The sequence below is a fragment of the Trichogramma pretiosum genome, unplaced genomic scaffold (assembly GCF_000599845.2).
Source record: "Trichogramma pretiosum strain Unisexual culture from Peru unplaced genomic scaffold, Tpre_2.0 scaffold3, whole genome shotgun sequence".
Lineage (NCBI taxonomy): Eukaryota > Metazoa > Arthropoda > Insecta > Hymenoptera > Trichogrammatidae > Trichogramma > Trichogramma pretiosum.
The window spans coordinates 4,382,854-4,403,547 of NW_019641698.1; the positions used below are offsets into that span (position 1 = coordinate 4,382,854).

A 20,694-nucleotide genomic window follows, 5' to 3' on the forward strand; every position below is an offset into this window, starting at 1 on the left:
CGAAGCCGGGGGCTGCTGCTAGCCACAAGCCACGCGCGCACAACGATAAATGCTCGAGAGAACGACTGGTATTTTCATGGAAATATTAAAGTAGTTATATAAGGGCTGCGAAAGTGCGCGATTAAATTTAGTTAGACGGGCCTAATTTATCGCGCTCGTTTAAAAGCCTGTTTTCGCAAGATGTAATGGTTTTTCTGATACGCTCGGAAGCTCGTTGCAGCACCCCTTCGAATCTCCGCGCGCGATAATTGTCTCTCTCGCGCGCTAACGCGGCCACGTTTTATACATTAAAATATACGCAAAAATTGACTCTCACTGTGGCCCGCAGCAAAATATGTTGGAGGCAGCCTCGCCGGAATCGCCGTTGACACATCAAGAGGATTGCATCAACCATTATCACCAGCAGCAGCTACTGCAGCATCATCAGGCCGAGTACGACCTCGTCACGGACGGCAGCCCGATGGCCGAGCACATGCCCGACTGCCCGATGGGGGCGGCCGAGTCGAACAGCGTCAGATACGAGTATCTGGGTCGGCATCGATTCATCGACGAGTCCTGCTGGCCGAGCGTGGGTACGCTGGCTCGGCGCTGCTCGTCGTCGAGCAACGCCCAGGGAGCCGCCACCGGCGCCTCGAGAGTGATCCTGGCCAGTACCGGAGTGGTGGCGAGCTCGATGGTGCTCGAGTCGCCGCGCAACAACGGCTCGGACAGCGGCAAGCCGCCGTCGTTGTCGTCCTCCTCGCAGGAGCGCTGTCCTCTGGCCGTGGCGACGGGAAGTTTTTCACCGTCCAACGTACTGCTGGTCAGGCCGTGTCCGACGCACGAGCAGCGCGGCAGCGAGACAGAAGCGGGAAGCGGAGCCGCCGGTGGTGGTGGCCGGCACGTCGAGCCCTGCTATCCGGATCTGCTGGACATCGCGAGGACCTACGCGGCGATACCGGAGCGTTACTTTCTGGTGTCGCCCGATCCCGGCGCGATCGCGTCGTCGGCGCAGGCCAAGGCCACGATGACGACGACGTCGATTCAGCTGCAGAGCAACAGACCCAACGTGGCCGGTGCCGAGCTGGAGTCGCCCTACGACAACATGGGACCGAGGATCACCGCGAACGGAACGGGCTGCGACTCGGCCGCGTCCCAGCTCGCCGAGGACAACGAGTCGGCGGCCGTAGCGCCGCTCATTCAGCCGCCGCCGGAATTCGTGTCGCTCTGAGACGAGGAGGACGAAGAGGAGAAGGACAGCGGTGACGAGATGATGGACGGCTCGGCGACGGAAAACCAACGCCTCGATAATTACGTTCTATGGAAATCAAAGCTCTGAGTCTCGCTCGGCAGTTAATGGACCGACCGCAATGCTCCGAGGTTCCTTCTGCAGCAGCCAACCACACACTCGCACATATGCAATGTATATAGATAATAATTGAAAGCCGGACGAACGTACGTACACAAATCCGTATGCTTTATGCCCATTTCCGCGTTAATCCAGTCAGCCAGAGAAGTATTCAGTGCGCGTCATTATCTCTTTTATACCAAGAAATGATCCGTATATGGCCGCTTCTCTGTCAAATCGAATGGCCGTAGAATTTTTTACTGCTGCGATGGAAACTCGTTTTTCTTTCGGCGTACGTGTTCTCAAATTTTGTTCGAATTTCGGGGACCGCCTATTACCATGACTTAGAGTCTCGGAATTTGCGTTTTTCCAAAATTCATAATTATTTCTAAAATAAAAAAAACTACTTACGGAAAAAAGTGCTACAGAGCATTTTTCTAAGCTAGAATTTTTCAAATTTTAGCATTAATCATGAATTTAGGAAAAACGAAACTTTAGACCTCTAAAAAAACTGATGAACGGCCTGGAAAATTTTGATTCATTCGATTTTACAGAGAATCGACCATATGTACCCATGCGTATATGTAGATACGTGATTCAAGCGGAGATCCTGATTCGCGAATAACAGGCTTTGTCGGTGGAAAAACATTCGAAGCGTGTTTTAATGCGACAAAAGAGAAGAGCAGAATAGAAGAGAGAAAAACGGTTTAAATTAAATGAGAATAAAATTAATAAAACCTTCTATTGATATGATAATCGCGGAATTTTCGCTACGTTATCGGATTGTACCATATATTTCGTGTATTATATTCGTATTATTTATTTATACAAATACTTCAAGACCCAAAGGCTGCATTTAATTTTAAGCGCTTCCATACACAATCCGTGCAATTCCTAAATACATACAACGTGAGTAAAAACAAGACACGTTTGCACGTAATAACAAAAGAACTCCGATTCGACTGCTGCGCCAATTGCAAATAACATATTAACACGTTATTACGAAACTTTACACAAATACTTACCGATGTGATTTAAACCTTGTGATGATTTTAATTAGTTCGTATAAGAATTTACCCGCCGTTCGCGACCGATGTTTGTGCCAATAGTGAACATTTACTCTGCAAGCGTGTGCTTTCATCGATTTATATATGTATAAAATAAATGTGTATGAATTTACCCGTCAATTGACGCAATTTTTAGGGCGTAAAGATGAATTTTTTCGTGTGGCGTAGCAATTATATTCGGCATGTACAGACGTAGTGCGTGTAAGGGAAATAAATACATTATACATGTTATATATTTTAACATTAACGTACTGAAAGTAAAAAGACTTCTTCCATTACTCTATAAGAACTCTCAATTATCTCATGATTTCTTCCAAGGGATTGATCCCTCTCTAATAATGATCCTTTTCTCTCTCTTGATACATACATATTTAAAATATGTGTATAAAAATAAAATTATATATTACCAATGTAAACCGGTGTGGAAAAACGTGCAGCTTGTTGATCGTATATCAGTGTATGCGAGAGCGAAGAATATTTGAAAATATGTATTTTCTAGTTGATTCAGAATCCCCTTATAATACGCCAAAAGATCTCATCCATCAATCGTCCATCCATTGATATCCCTCCATAGCTCGATCTCCATTTTAATAAAAAAAGTCGTCTATTACTATCATTCTTTATTAAAGTCCAATCTCTAGATCGCTTTTAAATATTCATCAACGAATGACCATAAATCGCAAATGAATTATAAAAAAATGTTGTACATATATTTTATGTATATATCATACGTATTAAAATAAGAATAGAGACGCCAAAACCAAATGCCAATTGTAAATAATGAATCTTCATTCATTTTAATTATCCAATTCTCTTCCAATTTGAAAAAAAATGAATACGATATTATTATTGAAAAATCATGACAAGTTTCGATGAGATGAAAAATAATTATATATTATTATATACGAATATATACATATATCTTATAAACATATACATTTCTCAAAGCTCTCCGTGCCCTTGTACCTTGTATAATCCTTTTAATAAAAAAAACCAACAAACCATTTCCATTTCCTACGTACGTTAACATAATATAAATGAGAAAGAAAATAAAACCAAAAATAAACGCGAACAATTTTTCTGCCCGGGAAACCCATTTTTCTGAAACTAGAGTATGTATAAACGAACGCTATAAGTTCTATATATCGTAGACAAAAAACCAAGCAGAAATAATCGATGAACCGTGAAAGAGTGGGAATTCGCAAAGAACGAACTAGTGAGAAAGATACGCGTTAAATGCATGCAGCAAAACATTTTTTCTCTATTTCTTCCCTATTTTTTTTCTGCGCGTAATAACGAAGTCACTTTTATTATGTAACACATTTATGTACTTATATACCCCTTTTGACATAACTTGCATGTAACAACAATATTGGCGAACGATTTTATCTCACGATTATTGCGTGAGAAAAATGAGAGAAAAACGTCATCTCGTTGAAAAAATAATCTTACGGAATACATAGGTACTTGCACCAAGGCAAAAGCGTAACCAAATGACAATCTTTTTCGTTCATTGACGTCTAAAATCAAAAAAAACTCTATCCGCTTTAGCTTTTCTTACCTCAATATGAATATAAACATAAATTGAAAATACAGCCTCTCATTACCGGCATTTGAAAGAATAAATGAACAACGGAAAAAGTAAATATGATAATATATATTTACTATGTACATGAATATAGATTCGTTGAATTTACCCCGTGTAAATAGTGGTTATGGTTATATTATATAGAAAATATATAAATTGCATAATAACGAGACGTGTACGCGTGAGAAAAATATGCTTTTTTTACGTAAATCAAATGAAATTGTAAGAATATTCAAAACAATGGTGTCTTTCAACGAAATAAAATCAAAGAAAAATCCATTACGGCAGAATTTTGCACGAATGAGTTTTTGCGAGCTAATAACAATCAAATTGAGCGTGAATAAACACCAAATGCAAAGTGAGCATCGTTTATACAGAGTCGATTTACGATACACCCACGCATGCTTCAAAGTCGCGCGCGGAAAAGCCGTGAGTATGTCGTGCCAGCAAGACTCGCGGAAGCATAAAATTATGACATTTCCTCATGTGGTTTCTTATATATAATGTGAAACTGCATGATGTATCGCACGCACGAGCAATGCTCCCTGTATTACTGTGACGACAAACGAATGTTAATGCCGTGCCCGCGTCGCGGCCTTCGCAAGCAACAACGTGTAAAAACGAGAGCGCGTATAACGTCGATATTTATTATGAACGCTTTGTCAATTACGAAAACCCAATAAAACAGAAAAATAATGTGGTAGTAGTTAATAAAAAAAAAAAACACAAAAAAAAGGTAAAAGAAAGAATACGCGAGTTTTTTCGACGAAAAAGTTTGCAAAATTTTGAGAAAAAAAACACGCTGACGTATGCATTGTATTATACATGCACACACCTGCGTGCGAAAGAGAGTTTGCGCGTGCGAGAGCGAGAATAATAGGGTGAAAGAAAATTTGCGTTGGTTTATATAGGCTTAAACAAAAATTAATCTACTCAGTGTGTTTGCGCGAGGGAGCGAGCGAGGTGCAAGAGAAACAGAGAGTGAAAAATTCAAATACCAAATTTCGGGAAATTTCGGAAAGGAGCAGGAGGATTGATTAACGCGCGCCCTTCTACTCGTTACTCCACGCGTCGTGTTTTGCAGCACTACATCCGCCTATGCGTATAGAAAACGCCGAGTTAAAACGTGTAACCCCATTACATTGTGTATTAGCAAAAGGAGAATAAATGTGTACGCGATGCGAGCGCCTGTGTGCCGTACGCGAGTATATGGGTATACCAAATTGTATTTACCCGTGCGATTGTGTGCAGCGGTATGTATTCTTGTGTGTGGGTATGCGTGTGCGTTGAAATGCAAAGCGATGAATGAAGTTCGTTAGTAATAGACTTTATTGTGTAAGCCGAGGCGATGTTATAAATATATATAAATTCGTTGAATAAATAATGCATAAATAGATATATATTATAGAAAGAAATCAAACAACAGAAATCAAATAATAAATAAAAAGGGGGGACGAAAGAAGGCCGTGTAAGAAAAACTAAACGCTCGAATCTATAGTCATCTTTTAATTTTGAAAAAAAACAACAAGAAACTTTCATTCTGTCAAAAAATTGTAATTTTGTAAAGTAAAAAAAATATAGTTAAGCGAGAATACTTGAAAAAAAAAAGTTTTTCATTTTGTTGACCGATGAGAAATATATATATATATGTATACATACGAAAAATGGCAGAGCTACGTATCATAATAGTGCGTACGTATGAACGAGCAGGAGAGAGAGAAAAAAAAGAGAGAATAAAAGAAAAGTGTATGCAAACACATCGTATAAATGCAGTTGGTAATAAAAGAAAAATGTTACAAAATTATAAACTTTGCTTTTTTAATTTATTATATTCGCCATCAGATCCGTAAATAGAAGAGTAAAATATCAATTGGTTTATTTTTTATCGTTCGTTTACATAAATATACTGTATTTTTTTTCTTTTTTCAAAATTTAACACAAATATATAGGAATCTACGACTAGCCTATTGAATTTTTTTTCATTCGGCATCTATTTCACCGTTTTCATGACGGATCCAGTCGTCCATCAGATTATTCTGCCAGGACTGCTGCTGTTGTTGCTGCTGATGTCGTTGATCCGCATCTGTAAGTACGAATTTGAAATATATGTAATCTACTCATCATAAAAGTTAGTAATTCCTTTCACTAATATGCATGTAATAAGGATTTGACGATTATCCATTTACACCGCGCTAAAAATATGCGAGCAATTTTAATAAGCCGATGTAGGTGCACGGAAACGAGAGAGCTGCACGGGACCGACGGGAAATTCAAGACGTCTCTCTCATGTGCACACAGAGTGAATATGCACACACACAAACACACGGAAACACATGCATTAGGGCGCGCGGCAAAAAACGTCAAATCCTTCCCCATTTGAAGGCTCGTAATTTATCTTTGAGAATCAAATTAACGAGTAGAGCCTCTGTGCCCATGCACATGCACGCGTGCATGTGTGAGCTTGCATACTATACATCGTCGAGAAAATATATATTTGAATATAACATGCATAGATAGAACACATTGTGCTCGTTGTCTCTATATGTAAGTATATGCGCCGAGTGTTATTTGCATTGCCTCGTCTACTAATTAAATATGAAGCGAACGTGACGAGAGAGGGAGTGGGATAGAGAGAGAGAGAGAGAGAGAAGCTCGGTCGTGCGAGAGCTACTCTCATTAATTTAAACATCCAAACGAACTTCAATTTGTATTCCAATTTCATCACATAGCCATACGCGCTCGCGCGCACACACACGCACGCAAGTACATTCGCATACCAAGCCTTGACGTTGGTGGGTATGTAGGATAGATATATAATACGCAGTGGAGCGCACGAACGCAATGTACATGTATACACGCAGACACACATACAAGGAAACACTTTCACACGTGCTATGTAGTTTGCGTTCCGATGACGCGTGTGCTTTTGCTCGTTAAATTAAGTTTTGTATGTCTTTGGGTTAAAGCGATCTGTATCGATCGGATGCACACATTTATATACACATCTGCTCGTCGCGCGCATTTACGCGTCCAAAGTCTTCGGCGAATGGTAAATGCGTGCTCCGCCGCTGCGGATGTATAACTCAAAAGTCGAGCTTTTTCGCGCGAAATATTTGTACGGTACTCGGTCGAGAGAGGATTACATTGCGAAGGAATGAAAAAAAAAGAGAAAAAATTAAGATCTCGCCCTAGCAAAAAAAAAGGGCAAAGGTATTTCGCGCTAAAAGTGAGCAAAAAAACAATACGATTTATGGTATATGCATAATAAATCGATGTGCACTTACCGAGAGCGGCGGCGAGCGCAGCAGCACTGGTCTGATAAGCCGTTAATGGAAAGCCAGCATCGATCAGATCGGCGTAATCGAGCAGCGGCAGGACGCTCGAGTCGAGTTTGGCCGCCCGAGCTGCTGCTGCTGCTGCCAGTGACGGTGGTGGAGCATCGACCAGCAGCAGCCCGTTGCCGGACGCGCCAGCCGTTCCAGCTGCTGCTGCTGCAGTGCCAATGATTCGCGGCACAGCGAACAAAGCCATCGGCGGCGACGATGTCAACATTGTCGGATCGCTTCTGCGGCCGAGCCTCGGGTACGGGAACAGTAAACTTCTCCTTTTGCAGGCTATTATGGCAGCGGTCGTACGGTACAGTAGTGGATGCGGACCAACGCAGTAGTATAGGATTGTAGCGCAGCAGCACACACACACACAACCACATGCAGCGCCAGCAGTACAGCAGAGAGAGAGAGAGCAAATGCGTATGTACAGTGCCAGATCATTAGTATAAGTGTTACTGCGCGGGGCGCTTGTACACGCGAGAGGCAACGAGCGAGTACATATAGACGTTTCCAAGAGTGTGCAAACAAATCAATCCTTTAGCCCCATTGACTCGGAACTATACGATATAATACGATATTTTATATACACACATATATATATCCTTGCGCACTCCTTTTTACGTACAATAGCCAGGAGCAGACAAAAGCTCGAGAGGAATTCCTCTACGGCGGAAGTTCAGGTGTATGTACGCCCGCGCGTCTATGTATGTGTGTGTATGCTGCTACGTAGTATATGTATGTGAGCGCGCTGCTACAAAATGCGCGCTGTTTGACTTTGAAAATCAATTTCTCGCGAACAAATTTATCGGATACTCTCGCTCGCTGTTCGATTCGTCACGAAAACTTATAAATAAACCGTACACGGGGCTTTTGTAAAAGAAAAGCGCTCCAGCTCATGTATACCAGTGTGTATGCGTGTCAGTGTGTGTCGTGCGTGTATATATATGTGCGAGCGCGCGCGGGGTCGTACACAACTTTCGATGCAACTTTTTTATTCTATGTACGAAATTTCCTCTCCGCTAAAAAGTTTTTTAAGTACAAAAGAGCAGCGAAAGAGTAAGAGGGAGAGGGGATGAGAGAGAGAGAGAGAGACGAGAAAGAGGGAGAGTCGCCAACCCCCGCGAAATTTGCGATCGTGAACGTGTGAATATAAAAGTTAGATCGGAAACTTGTTGAAGTAGTCGAAGCAAGAAAGGAGAGTGGAGGCGAGAGGCAGCAAAAAAAGGGATAGAAAGAGAGAAGTAGCAAAGACGATGGAGAAAAATGACCATCTCACCGATGAAAAGTGCCACTTGAAAAATTGCCAATTAAAAGGCCGCTGCTAGCCACAATCCAGATATCATTTTTTTCCCCTTCCATTATTGCCCATCTTTTGTCTTTTCTTTTCTTTCTTTTCTTTTTATATTATCTCTTTCTCTTTCTCTCTCTTACTTTCATCCCTTTTATCGTTGCCGCCGCGAAAAACGCCTCCCGTGATTTTTTTCTCCCACACATACACGTCGTATAATGTATGTAATGGAGTATGATTGAGGCGTGGTGCGTTGCACGTCACGGGGAAAAAATCTCGAGAAAAATCCCGGCGCGAGCTCGCTCCTTATATGCCCCGTCTACAAAATCGTTCATCCAGCTCCGAATGAACATGCATCTCGTTTTACCTCGATCAAAGCAGAAAAATTTGAAAAAAAAGAAAGAAAGAAAAAACAAACGAATCCATATGTATGACTCGCCTCGATCGGATAATTTCCGCCGGCGTGTGTTTATTTATGTCTCTCATATCGCTCGCTCGTACTTGATGAGCTCCGATCGCGAATATCAAGATTGATTAATGAAAGAGAAAAAAGTAAGAGAAAAAAAAGAAGAAGAACCGTTATAGTTGAGTATATTATTTATCGTTACAATTCCGCGCACTTTTATACGAAACGGTTAGATATTTCATCGCGCGAGCTCACCGTTTCTCCATACATTCTGCCAATAACAAGTAGTGACAATATATCTTAAAGCTCGGGAGGCTCGAGGGAATGAGGGGGCGAGCGGAGCATGGAAAGGGGGGAGGTTTCGGGAGGCGCACATGCACACACACTCACACAGAGGTACTAGGGGTCATACATATATATCTATACACTCGCGTAACAGCGTAGACAGACATAATATATTGAAAAGAAAAAGGAGCCCCCTGTTTGCCGTCGTATATAGAGAGCCCCGTGCAGGCTATATCGCCGCTAAGAAATATCTTTTTAAGTAATAATCAATAGTATGCGCGCAGCACATGCACTGCCACCGCACACATATAGAGCTTCGCACGCGTTGTGTGGTGTATGTACCCTATAGTAGGCGCACACAGTGCAGTGATATATGCACGCGCGCGGGTCGATATTATATAGTTCGGCCTCGGCAGAGCTCTTTCTCTGCCGCGCGCGCGTTACGGTATAATTACGAAATTTGCCTACGTGTGTGCGTTACATATTTGGCCCTCTCGTGTGCACGAGGAGGAGGATGAGCATCCGGATGATGAGGAGGAGGCAGGCGGCCAAAAAGTGTCGCGCGCGACAAATTCATCAAGGCGCACGCCAGCGTGCATAATAGGCTGCTGAATATCGCAGCTAACGCGCAGAGACTCACGCTTATCCATAATGAGCTCGATTAATATAATCATCGAGTGATTCGCGCGCGCGCCGCCGTACGTATTATAGGAAGATCGCGTGAGAGGAGCTACTACGCGACGAGGTGACGCCGCGAGAGTTACGATATAAGCTTCATTTTCCGATCATCGTATGCATATCCCGCCTCCGCGCGTATAACGGCACCCCCTGCTGCTGCTGTCTCTTTAACGACGAAAGCTTGTATAACATATAATACGCACAATGTACGATATGTGTACAACTAATAACGCGAGCGAACCTTTTCGCGAGCGCCCGAAAGCTATGTACATCGTATATTACGATAATTCAGGCGTATATGGCGTAGGTAGCGAGAGATACATTATATTTCGGTGGCGCGAGTGGGTGAAGGCAAACATCATATACGCATATATTTTGCACATTTGGACGTTATACGTTTGGTTGTGCACGCGATGCTAGAGAGAGAGAGAGAGAGAGAGAAGCAAGCCGTGTCTAGTGCCGGCGCGTGTTATTATTCTCGTATTTCTAAACTCTCGCGTTCGTATAATCGGCTATATGCATGCGCTCATTCGTTTGCGCTCGCAGAGTTCGGCGTACACAGTAGCAGCAATAGAGCAGAGAGAGAGGAGAGAAAGAGAATGAATATGTATCGTGTTAGTCGTCTGCGCTCTCGTTCGTTATATATACGGGAAAACAAATGACACCGAAATCGCGAAGAAGAGCAGCTGCAGCCGCGGTATAAACGATTATCGATGCTCGACGAGCGACGAACAATAGTCTCTTTTGTGTGTAAATGCAACAACAACAACAGCAGCAGCAGCAGCAGAAGCAACGAGTCGTTTGAAATCTCACTCTCTCTCTCGGCTGAAATGTTTTTCGCGCTCTTTTACGTCGACGTCGAGCGGCGTAATCAACTAATTAGCGTCGCGGTATACGTAAGCGCCTCCACAACTGAAGCAGCAGCAGTACTGCAGCTATACAGCGTAATAAGGCCTCTCTCTCTCTCTCTCCCTTTTACAAATCTCGGCTGCACCGCCCTATTATAAATATAGGTATATACGCACGCGCGTGTATGCACAGACGCGTGGAAGCGCATTTGCAACTCGTTACCGCGCGCCTATATGCATCATAACGTCTGTTGAGTGTGCGTAATGTTCAATTAATTGTTTTATCGCGGCACCTGCACACGGCAACCCGACATAGGCACTGTAGCCGACTACGCCGACTAGCCTACCGCCACCCCACTCTCTACTATTGCTGCTGCTGCATCGTAGAGAGAGAGAGAGATACACAAGTACAGCTTGCGCAGCTTCTTCCTGTTCTCTCTCCCTCAAACTCAGATGTGTACTCGGGCGCGCGGTAAAGCTCGAGCAGCGCAGCAGCAACGGCATAATAGGCCTATACAGAGTTTTATATGCCTTCGGGCCCTTTAGGGCGTAATGCTTGACACGAGCTGGGTAATGCTCTCTGCGCTAGCTACCCTAGCGATGAGAGAGAAGCAAAGAGGAGAGAGAGAGAGAGAGAGAGAGAGAGAGAGAGAAAGAGAGATGAAGAGGCAAAAAAAAAAAGTAAAAAAGATGAGACTCGAGTGTGCGGTGCATGTGTGCTGCTGCTGTTATACCGCTACTGCTGCTACACTACTGCTGTGCGCTCACGACTTTTAACCTACTTTTGTTTCATTATTAATGACTCGCGCGAGTTGCGAAATCTCCGCTTATTATACCGAGTACATAACGGACTCGCGCAGCCTACCGTCTTCTCTATAGGTATATATACTCGATAGATTTGTTTTATATAGGATCGTAATGCCGCACGTCGTACGCTTCATTTTTTTTCCTTTTTCCTCCTTCTCTCGATCCCTCTTACTCCATATACGTATATAGAGGAAAAAATTAATTGACGTAGGGGAAATTGAAAAAAGAGGAAAAGTAGTGACACATTAATTTGCGATAGGCACCCCGGCCCCATTATATATAGGCATATATACTTACAAAAGAAGAAATTTATTCCGACGAACTCACCTGATATGGGTAAGCCTTTGGGACACTCGACCGGATTGCCAGCGGACGACTCGCCGATGTACTTTTTCGGCGATTTTGCCACCGCATCTGCAACAGACCAAAACGCAAAGAGGGTAGTAAAACCCATTAAAACAAGGAAAATTCATTCGGCCAATGACGTTTCTACGTATCTGCACTCTCTCCCTTTTCCTCTCTGTTACCAAGAGCTCCTCTCGATATATACGTAAGCGTAAATGGCCGTATATCAAAAACCACTCGAAACAATTATTCCGCATACATCACCGTATATATATTTACAGCCTGAGTGGGCGCACTCGGTATATGGCGGGTGATATATATAAGCGCAATTATTTCCAATATAATGAACTCGCATATTGCTATATTGTGTAGGTAGCGATAAGTAAGAACGAGCGCATCGAAATTGCACAGCCGACAAAAAATGTATGTACGTACGTACGCTTTTATCATGCGGCCGAAAACATATTTAAGTTTTCGGGTCGCTCTCGTGCGCGCGCGGACATTTTAATGGATTCTCAATGCAGTCTGATTGCGACATTTATTAAAAAGTCATTTTTCTCCCTTCTAATTCCCTTTCGGAGCTGTGCATTCGTCGTGCACGGCTCGTGTGCACGCGCGCGTTGTAATTTTTAGATTGATCACATGCTCGTGCGTTGAAAGCTCGATGCAGTGCATGTGAAAAGGAAAGAGCACGAGGCAGGAGGAAAAAAAAACAAAACAAAATATGCACCTACCGCAATATGTATAACTGTATACTTTAAAGAGGAGCTTTGATTCGTTGGATTAGTTCGCGTTTCGTATTTTTCGAGCGAAATCGGATACCAAAGCGAATGAACGGTACACGCACGTAAGGAGAATCTTTTAAATCGAAAAATGCAGCTCGTGCTTTTTGCCATCGAACGCGCGTAATTCGTTTCGTACGAGGAGCTTTATTAAATGAGTAGAAAAGGCGTGTTTACAGTCCACCCTATTTCACGGACAATTATCAGGCGGAATTAAATAGTTCAGCTTACTTCAGAAGTTTGCCGCGGCGCACAAAAAACTAAGGTATATGAAAAAAATTCTTCTTTTCTGGCTTAATGCAATATTAAAATTGTCGCGTACGCGTTTTTACGTGTGTGTGTCACTCGACAAGCTCGCCAAAGTCGCTCTCTCATATAGATAGGTAATGTTACCTTTGAACCTGATAATATGCACCTTTCTGACATACCGAAAAGTATCTTTCATCGCGTACCTGCTACAGTACCCTCCACACGCTCACGTACACACACACACACACACACACACACACACACACATCCCACAAATGGTTGAGAAACATCAAGTGCGCATGATGAGCGCAAAGGCTTTGAAGTGTATCAAACATCGTATATATGCCGCGCGCAACTGAGCGCGGCCGCGAAAGAGAGAGAGAGAGTGAGAGAGAAAGAGAGACGCCGTCGGTGGCAGCGGCCGAGTGTTAGAGTAGTACAAACTTTATTCAACGGAAAAAAAAATTACCGAGGAAACTTTTCGAGCTTCTCACGTGTGTAGTATACGCGGCATCGCGCGTATACGAGTGGTGCGTCGCCGTCGTCGTCGTCGTCGTCGTCGTCGTCGTCGTCGTCGCATGTGTGTACTATGCATCATATATCACGTTATTCGAGCTTGCAAAAAAAAACTAAAAAAAAAATGAAAAAAAATAAAAAAGATGATGAAGAAGAGGAGACACCCCATGACTTTTTTATATACCTTGGCGCTCTCTGTGTTCTTTCATTAGATATGTGCCTGGGACACGCTGAATATATGTACGAGCTGGACTCGGCGCGGCGCCACAAATATGCCACCTACACTTTCATTGGCTGTTATTATACGTCAGCGTAATCGTTGCTAAAAGAGAGTGGCAGTAGCAGCAGCAGCAGGAAAGAAGTCGAGGAGCAAAGTAGCAAAAAAAAAGTGGGAAAAAAAGGAGGAAAAAAAATAGAAGGGAACTGTGACTGCGCGCGCAAGCTTTTTTTCCCCCGGTTGCGCATTCAATTGTTACCTCGGGTACTTCTTTTGCGACATACGTTACTTCGCGGCGCCCGCATCGTTAAGCGTATGCGAGCACATGTGTGCATGCCCATGTGTTCTTGTGCATTTCGGTGTGCAATCGAGTAAGTCTGTGCACTGTATGTGTGTGTGTGTGTGTATGTGGGTGGGTGCGTAATTGAGAGTCGACTCATGGAAAATAATTGAGTTCCAAAAAGTATGCACGTATTGAATTTTCGAAAGGTACTGCTCTGCCTGCACAAAAAATTTGCCTGATGCCCTTTTTATCATTTCTCTCTCTCTCTCGTTTTTTCTTTCTTTCTGCTCTCGTTGAAAATTATTATTATCGTCGGCGTGTATATTATATACACACGAATTGACTGTTCGTTTCTCGAGCTTCGTCCAAGAACTGAAAACAAAATTATTATGATTATTCCTTTTTTTCTCTCATTTTTACTCACAAATTAACTGCGGATTACGCGCGCTCGAGTGTCATATTACATCGAAATCAAGCCGCAGAAAAAATGCTGGAGTAGATATTTCATGTATCTTTAAAATTTTAATCAAAAAATATTTTTTACCGGCCAACTGCCTGCTACTATATATAATACGTAGAAGTACGCGCGGGCGAGCGGGCGCGCACGAGTAGGAAAAGATACATAATTTAGTGAAATATTGCTCGCGATATGCGCCACCACTGCCACTCGCGAACGAAATTGAATTTATAAAATCATACGAAATAATAAATCTTGTTCCTTTTCGCTGCTGCTGCTGCTGCACAGCTCGTCGGCGCGGCAACTCATGCACCCGTTTTTCTCTCTTTGTTCTCTCTTCATCGAATCGTCGAAATTTCTTACACAATGCTCGAAAATATAAACTCTCTCGAGCGCTTCGAGCGCGCGGCTGTGGAGTTATAACTTTTCACCTTGCCAGGCATCATCATCATCATCATCATCGTCATCATCAAGCCCGCGTCGGAAAACTTGCGCGCGGCAACCTACATATTATTATACATATTTATACACGCGTATAACTATGCGGATCGCTATAGTTTCGTATACAGCAGCTAAAGAGTTTGACTGCTGAATTTTGCCACTTTTGTGTTGTACATATGACGGCGTCCGCACGAATTATCCGACATGCAGCTCGCGCGGAGGGTAATTTTACAGTGTAGTGCTACATTTATAATTCACTCGTCCTTGCTGTGCGAAAGTAGGTGGTGTTCGACTTGATATTAGATTTTTTCTAAAAAAAACTAAATTTTTGATAAATCATCGTACAAAACATCGTATAGAGAGGGTCAAAGTGTATCCATCGAAACCCATAAGTGAAATATTTATTTAGCACCATAGACGTCGGGCGCAGGCCTCACACGAGTTATCAATCTAGCACTATATAACATTGCAAAAATAGCTCGCTGATAGTCCGTGGAAGCCGTCATATACACGGCGTACTTGCCGAGGTCTTTGTCAATTTCATCCACAACTACACTCGAACATGATTCGGTATAGTACTAGAAGCGTCTAAATTATAAAGCGGTACTTTTATTTCACTTTCTTTCTCTCTCTCTCTCTCTCTCGCTTACTCCGCCAAAAGCATATTGCGCTGCCGCAGTCATTACGTCATTATGACGAATGAAAAGGCTATAATTTTCAATTAAAAACTCGTCGTCGCGCGCGCGTGGGGCGCGATTCCGAATTAAAGAGCTTCAAAGCCTTACACCACTCGATCATTTTGTTCTATATTCTCTTTCTCTTGCCACGCGCGCACACACACACGCGCGCGTTTGCATATATAAACTTGAAGAGGCAAAAGTGAGAAACAACAAAATGGGGAAAAAATAGGAAAAAAGTCGAGGCCAAAAAAAAAAGAGTCTCGAATTCGCAGCGAGGAAAATAGCGGGTAGCTTGGCTCGGGCGCGCAGCAGCTATCGGTGCGGCGGCCAAAAATAAAAATAAAAAAAAAAGTCAACGAGTCCTTTTCGTCATTGAGCAAGTGCGCGTGGCAAATAAAAGGACAAAGGCATGCTGCCGCTGCAGGTACGCGCACACTCGCACAGAGCTGAGTATAGAGGGGCATGTGCGCTCGTGTGCGCGTATAAAGAGAGCTCTCGGAGCTTGAAAATTTGTCCGAAAGAGAAATCTCGCTCGCTCGCTCGCCAGTGGATATAGATTGAGATAACAGCATTCACGACTTATCTGTCCATCTCTATCGTACATATAGCTCTCTGCCTCTCTAGCTCTCTAGCCAAAGGGGCCAAGAGGACGCGTGCCCGAACACATACATATAGATACGAATGAATATACGAAGGTGCGCGGGCGGAATGTTTGCGAAAAATCCCGACGAATATTCTTTTACACGCGCGCGCACTTCGATATCCCACGCTACATGTATACGCGCACATATTCGCACACATTCATACCGACGCACAGAGCTGGGATAGATATAGGTGGTACGCGCCAGTAACTTTGGCTGCTCGTGCGTGATCGTTCACACACACACATACAGAGCGAAAGCTACCTTATAACCGTCTATAGGTAGTAATAGCAGAGCGAGAGAGAGAGAGAGAAACGATTGTTGCGATAGGGTTGATTGAAGTGCACGCGTGGCGGCTGCAGCAGCTCGCAGCAGAACAAACACAGCCCCGAAGCGGTTCTTGCTGCTCCCGCTATTGCACGCTGTGCTGCGCACCTATATCCATAAACGAAAATCGCGTGCTCGCAAGCTCTGCACGGCTCTCCCGCTTCATTTTCTATCCTGTTTTTTTTTGCTTTCTTTTTTCCTTACTTTTTGGCCCGTGCATTTCAACCGCGTGCATACGTACGAATGGAGGTGCTCGCGCGCGTCATGCGCGGTAAAGTTAAGCGCGCTAAAAGGTCGAGGACAAAAAAGTAGCGCGCGCGACACGCTCGCCTGCAAAAGAAGTAATAATAATGCATAAAATAAAGATGAAGACGCGCGGTATAAAGAAGAAAAACAAACGAAAGCAAAAAAATGTGGGTAAATTTCCAAGAGACTCACCGTCGAACTCGACGAGCAGCAGCAAGAGCAGCAGTCCGAGCGACAGATAGCGATGCAGCGGGACTACTTTGTTGTCGGCGTTTCCGCTGCTCCTCATCGTTGCGTTAGCTATATAAGACGGTGCGCTGCTGTGTATATGCAATCCGACGAGCTTTTGCGTCTTGTATTCTCTCTCTCTCTCTCTCTTCCTCTATCTCGCTATCTCTCTCCTCGCACTTTGAGACTTTCTGGCGAAATGCAGAGACGCTCGGCTTTGCCTTTATAGATATACGCAGTGCACACACAGACACGCATAAGACGCTATGTGGTCTCGTGCGCGCGCGATAAGGCCAAAAGACACAAGGAAGATCTCGCGCGCGCGAGAGGCTATTACTCCTACTCCTGTGTAGCTGCTGCTGCTCCTCCTTGCCTCGGCACTATCACATGTATACTACGCATCGTTCCATACTGCCTTTACACACTTTATACGTATACGTTGTTGTACTGCGATATACTTCGCAATATGTGTCTCTGCTACTGTCGGTCTGTGTGTGTGTGGGTATGCACAACCCCCCGAGGGTGCGGCTTGATTGTGTCGTATATACCTCTCTATTTTGTGTAGAAACACACTGTGTGCATATACATATATACGTATATACCCTCTACACACCCATGCGACGAACCAGTCTGATGTTTTTTGTTCCCAGATGCGGAGCAAAGGGACCTGCTCTGATAATGAATGTGTCGCTGCCACTGTACGTTGCTGCACCGCCGCTGCCACTGTTACGCCTGTGTCCTTTTTTTGCTTTGTTTTGGCCTTTTTAGCCTTTTTGTCCTTTTTTTTGCTTTGCTTATAAATTCGCAATTGATCTACATTGAATTATCATCCGATGCGGTGCTGCTGCTAGAGAGGTCTCGGTCATGATTGAGAAGTGGACAAAAAACAAAATTATCGCACTTGGTATCAAGGACGCGAGGTAGAGTTTCAAACGCGAACGCGTTACGGTCGAAGCTCCCACGATGGCAAATATATATAACAGCGGGTAACTTGCCAATTACAAAAATGGACAGTCAATCAAAAAATTGCGCAAAGGGGAAAACATTTTTAATTACGCTTTTGCCCCGCGCTCGTTACGCACTTGACTACCATGACCAGAGAGAGCTGAGAGAAGCCAAAGATAACGGGCAAAAAATTTTCCCAACGTTTATCAGTTGTACCTTTTTGAAAAATTCCCTCTGCAATTTAAAACTTCTGCTTATTGAAAATGTTCGAATTTTCATGCTCTCGTTCGAATTTATTCGCAAAAGATATTAACGCTATTATTCAACTTTTGTACATTTTAACCGGTATGGTTTACATATTCATACGTATTATGCACAAATCCGATTGTTTTGCGCTCGAAACGAAATTCGCAGCCCGATCGTATTACTCTCCCTCTCTCTTCTTTTTAATGCGAAAAAATATATCGTTTCTTGCTTTCCTTCGCTCATCCCCTTGCTGGTGAAATTGTACGAGCATTCGTAATTTGATTTTTTCTTTCTCTCCTTGCATTACTTGAGGTTTACAATGAAGAATCAATCGTGAAAACTATATTGGGTAACCGCACCAGTGAATGACCGAGTTGTTGTTTTTTATGTTTTGAAGAACAGGAAAACTTTAATGATTGCGACTAAAAAAAACTAAATATATTATCGCATAGTTAATTAAGTGTTCAATCAATTAAAAATATTGAAAAATCATTTTAGCATTATGAATATGATTAAAAATTGTGATTTAACGTGTCGCCTCGAAAACGCCAGTTAATTACATTTCCCCAGAAAACATGTCCGGTCGACGTCCAGTAAATAATGACCGATACATTATCGTACGAAGTTTTTACAAAATTAAACATTACCGTTCGTTTAGATAATCAATTCTATTCGTAAATAATTGTTACTATAGTTCAGTTGTGGTCGAATCAGCACTGATTGAATTGGTTTCATTTAAAAATCAATAAAAATAGATTAATAACAAACTTAAACTGTATACTATTGTATTCTCAAAGATCGGTCACTTACTGGTCGTATGCAAATGGACGCTTCGTACCAATGAATTACCACAAAAAATGTGCAATCTTTTTTTATGCGTAGTTAATAAAACTTATACGTGGGTCGAAAGTTGATGGAAATTAAAAGTATAACATCGCTTTGTCTTGGACAACTATTATAAATTAGATTAACATTCTTACATTCAATTTATAAGTGATTATTGATCACGCGGTCATTCCCTGGTACCCGGGCATTGATTGGTACGACTAGCCTGCACACACTCAGGCGCAGGAGGCGCAGCGCAATCGTTTTCCATACACGCGAGTTATTGTTTTAATACACTCAATCGATCCAATTTACGAAATTAATTAAATTTCTGAGCGTCAATCCCGAAGCACGAGCCGCCAGCAAAGTCGTCTCTGTATAACTCGCACGTGCAAGCGCGTCAAGTGCAAAGGGCCGTGAGGACTGATTTTGCAAATATAAATAAATATAATGACGTAGCCGATGAAAATTGACTCCATCATCCGTGTGTATGTATACGAGCGACGATATAAAGTATCTGCAAAATAGCGGTATCGAAATAATTTGATTTGTATACGTATGCAGTAAAAGCGTGCATGTGTGCAGGCTCGATTGATTCGAGCGAAAAAATGTGTATTTTCTGCCAACGCGATACATATACGACACACAGCGCGATCTAATGACTCTATATTGCATCGGGTTGGCTTCGGCACGTGGCATCGGCAAACAACAACTGCATGCAGCAGCGCAGTCCAAGTATTATAGGCTTCCTCCGACGCTACGTTATTCGATATAGCCTGCGCGCAAAGGCTCAAATTTGACGCAGTCGATCGCATAAATGTATATATTCATCGTGTACACATAGAGCAGCAGCAGCAACAAGCCGATATATTGGACGGTTCAGCGAGAGAACAAATTTGTATCTAAAAATGCCTCGATCCGGACCACCTACCCCGCGCGCGATGTCGTGCATAGATCGCACGCGTTCCTGAACAACAAAAAAGGGAGGGCGAGCAAAAAAATGAGGAAAGAAAATAACCGGAGCTACTCTCTGTTCTAAACAAATTGGTTGGTACACGGGCGCGCATGATGGGCGCACGCACGCATCGCATTTGCATTTTTATGTAACAGTTTTTTAGACGAGCCGCTGTTGCTGCTGCTGCTGCTGCTGTTGCATCTCCATCGGAATAATTAACTTTTACACGCATCAATTACTCGATCGGCCGCGCGCCGCGCGTTGATGCTGCCTACACGCAACGCCATTTTTTCTCCATATACAGCACGGAGAGCCCCGAGCGCGTTTGATTGAATTTCAGCTTTTCCCGCATGCATAGCATAAATAAATAACAAAGCTTATTTCGAGCTTGGCGCGCGCACCGGCTAATCTATTTTTAATGACTGCGTGTGCAGCAGCGTCACAAACACCGATCGCATTACTTTTCGCTCTTTTATACTGCTTCCTGTGTCTGTGTGTGTGTGTGTGTGTGTATCTGCTACGCCGTAAAGTACATGTGTAGATAAAGAAGAGAGGACACGGATCGGAAATTTCATTACTTTTTCTTACGCGCTGGCAAAAATACCCGATAACGATTTTATTTATATTTTCTCGATGCTTTAAGGAAGCGTCCTTTACTTATCGAGGCGCGTGTTGTACTATGTGTAGT

At 43.2% G+C, this 20,694-nt stretch overlaps 2 protein-coding genes across 2 annotated transcripts in view; one reads left to right on the forward strand and one right to left on the reverse strand.

Annotated features, from left to right (window-relative positions):
- LOC106650771 overlaps window positions 1-3,199 on the forward strand; it is a 30,800-nt gene extending 27,601 nt beyond the window's left edge. Inside the window, exon 5 of the mRNA XM_023462470.1 lies at window positions 329-3,199. Within this exon, the coding sequence (XP_023318238.1) occupies window positions 329-1,210 (882 nt within the window). The 3' untranslated portion in view covers window positions 1,211-3,199. The remainder of the gene's footprint in view (window positions 1-328) is intronic.
- Window positions 3,200-5,574: 2,375 nt separating this feature from the next.
- LOC106650816 lies at window positions 5,575-17,276 on the reverse strand. Its single transcript, XM_014369033.2, has 4 exons — window positions 17,000-17,276; window positions 11,951-12,037; window positions 7,267-7,596; window positions 5,575-6,065 (listed from the first exon to the last, which is right to left on the reverse strand). The coding sequence occupies exons 1-4, from the start codon at window positions 17,094-17,096 to the stop codon at window positions 5,962-5,964; spliced, it is 618 nt and encodes a 205-aa protein (XP_014224519.1). The 5' UTR covers window positions 17,097-17,276; the 3' UTR covers window positions 5,575-5,961.
- Between the last annotated feature and the right edge of the window lie 3,418 nt (window positions 17,277-20,694).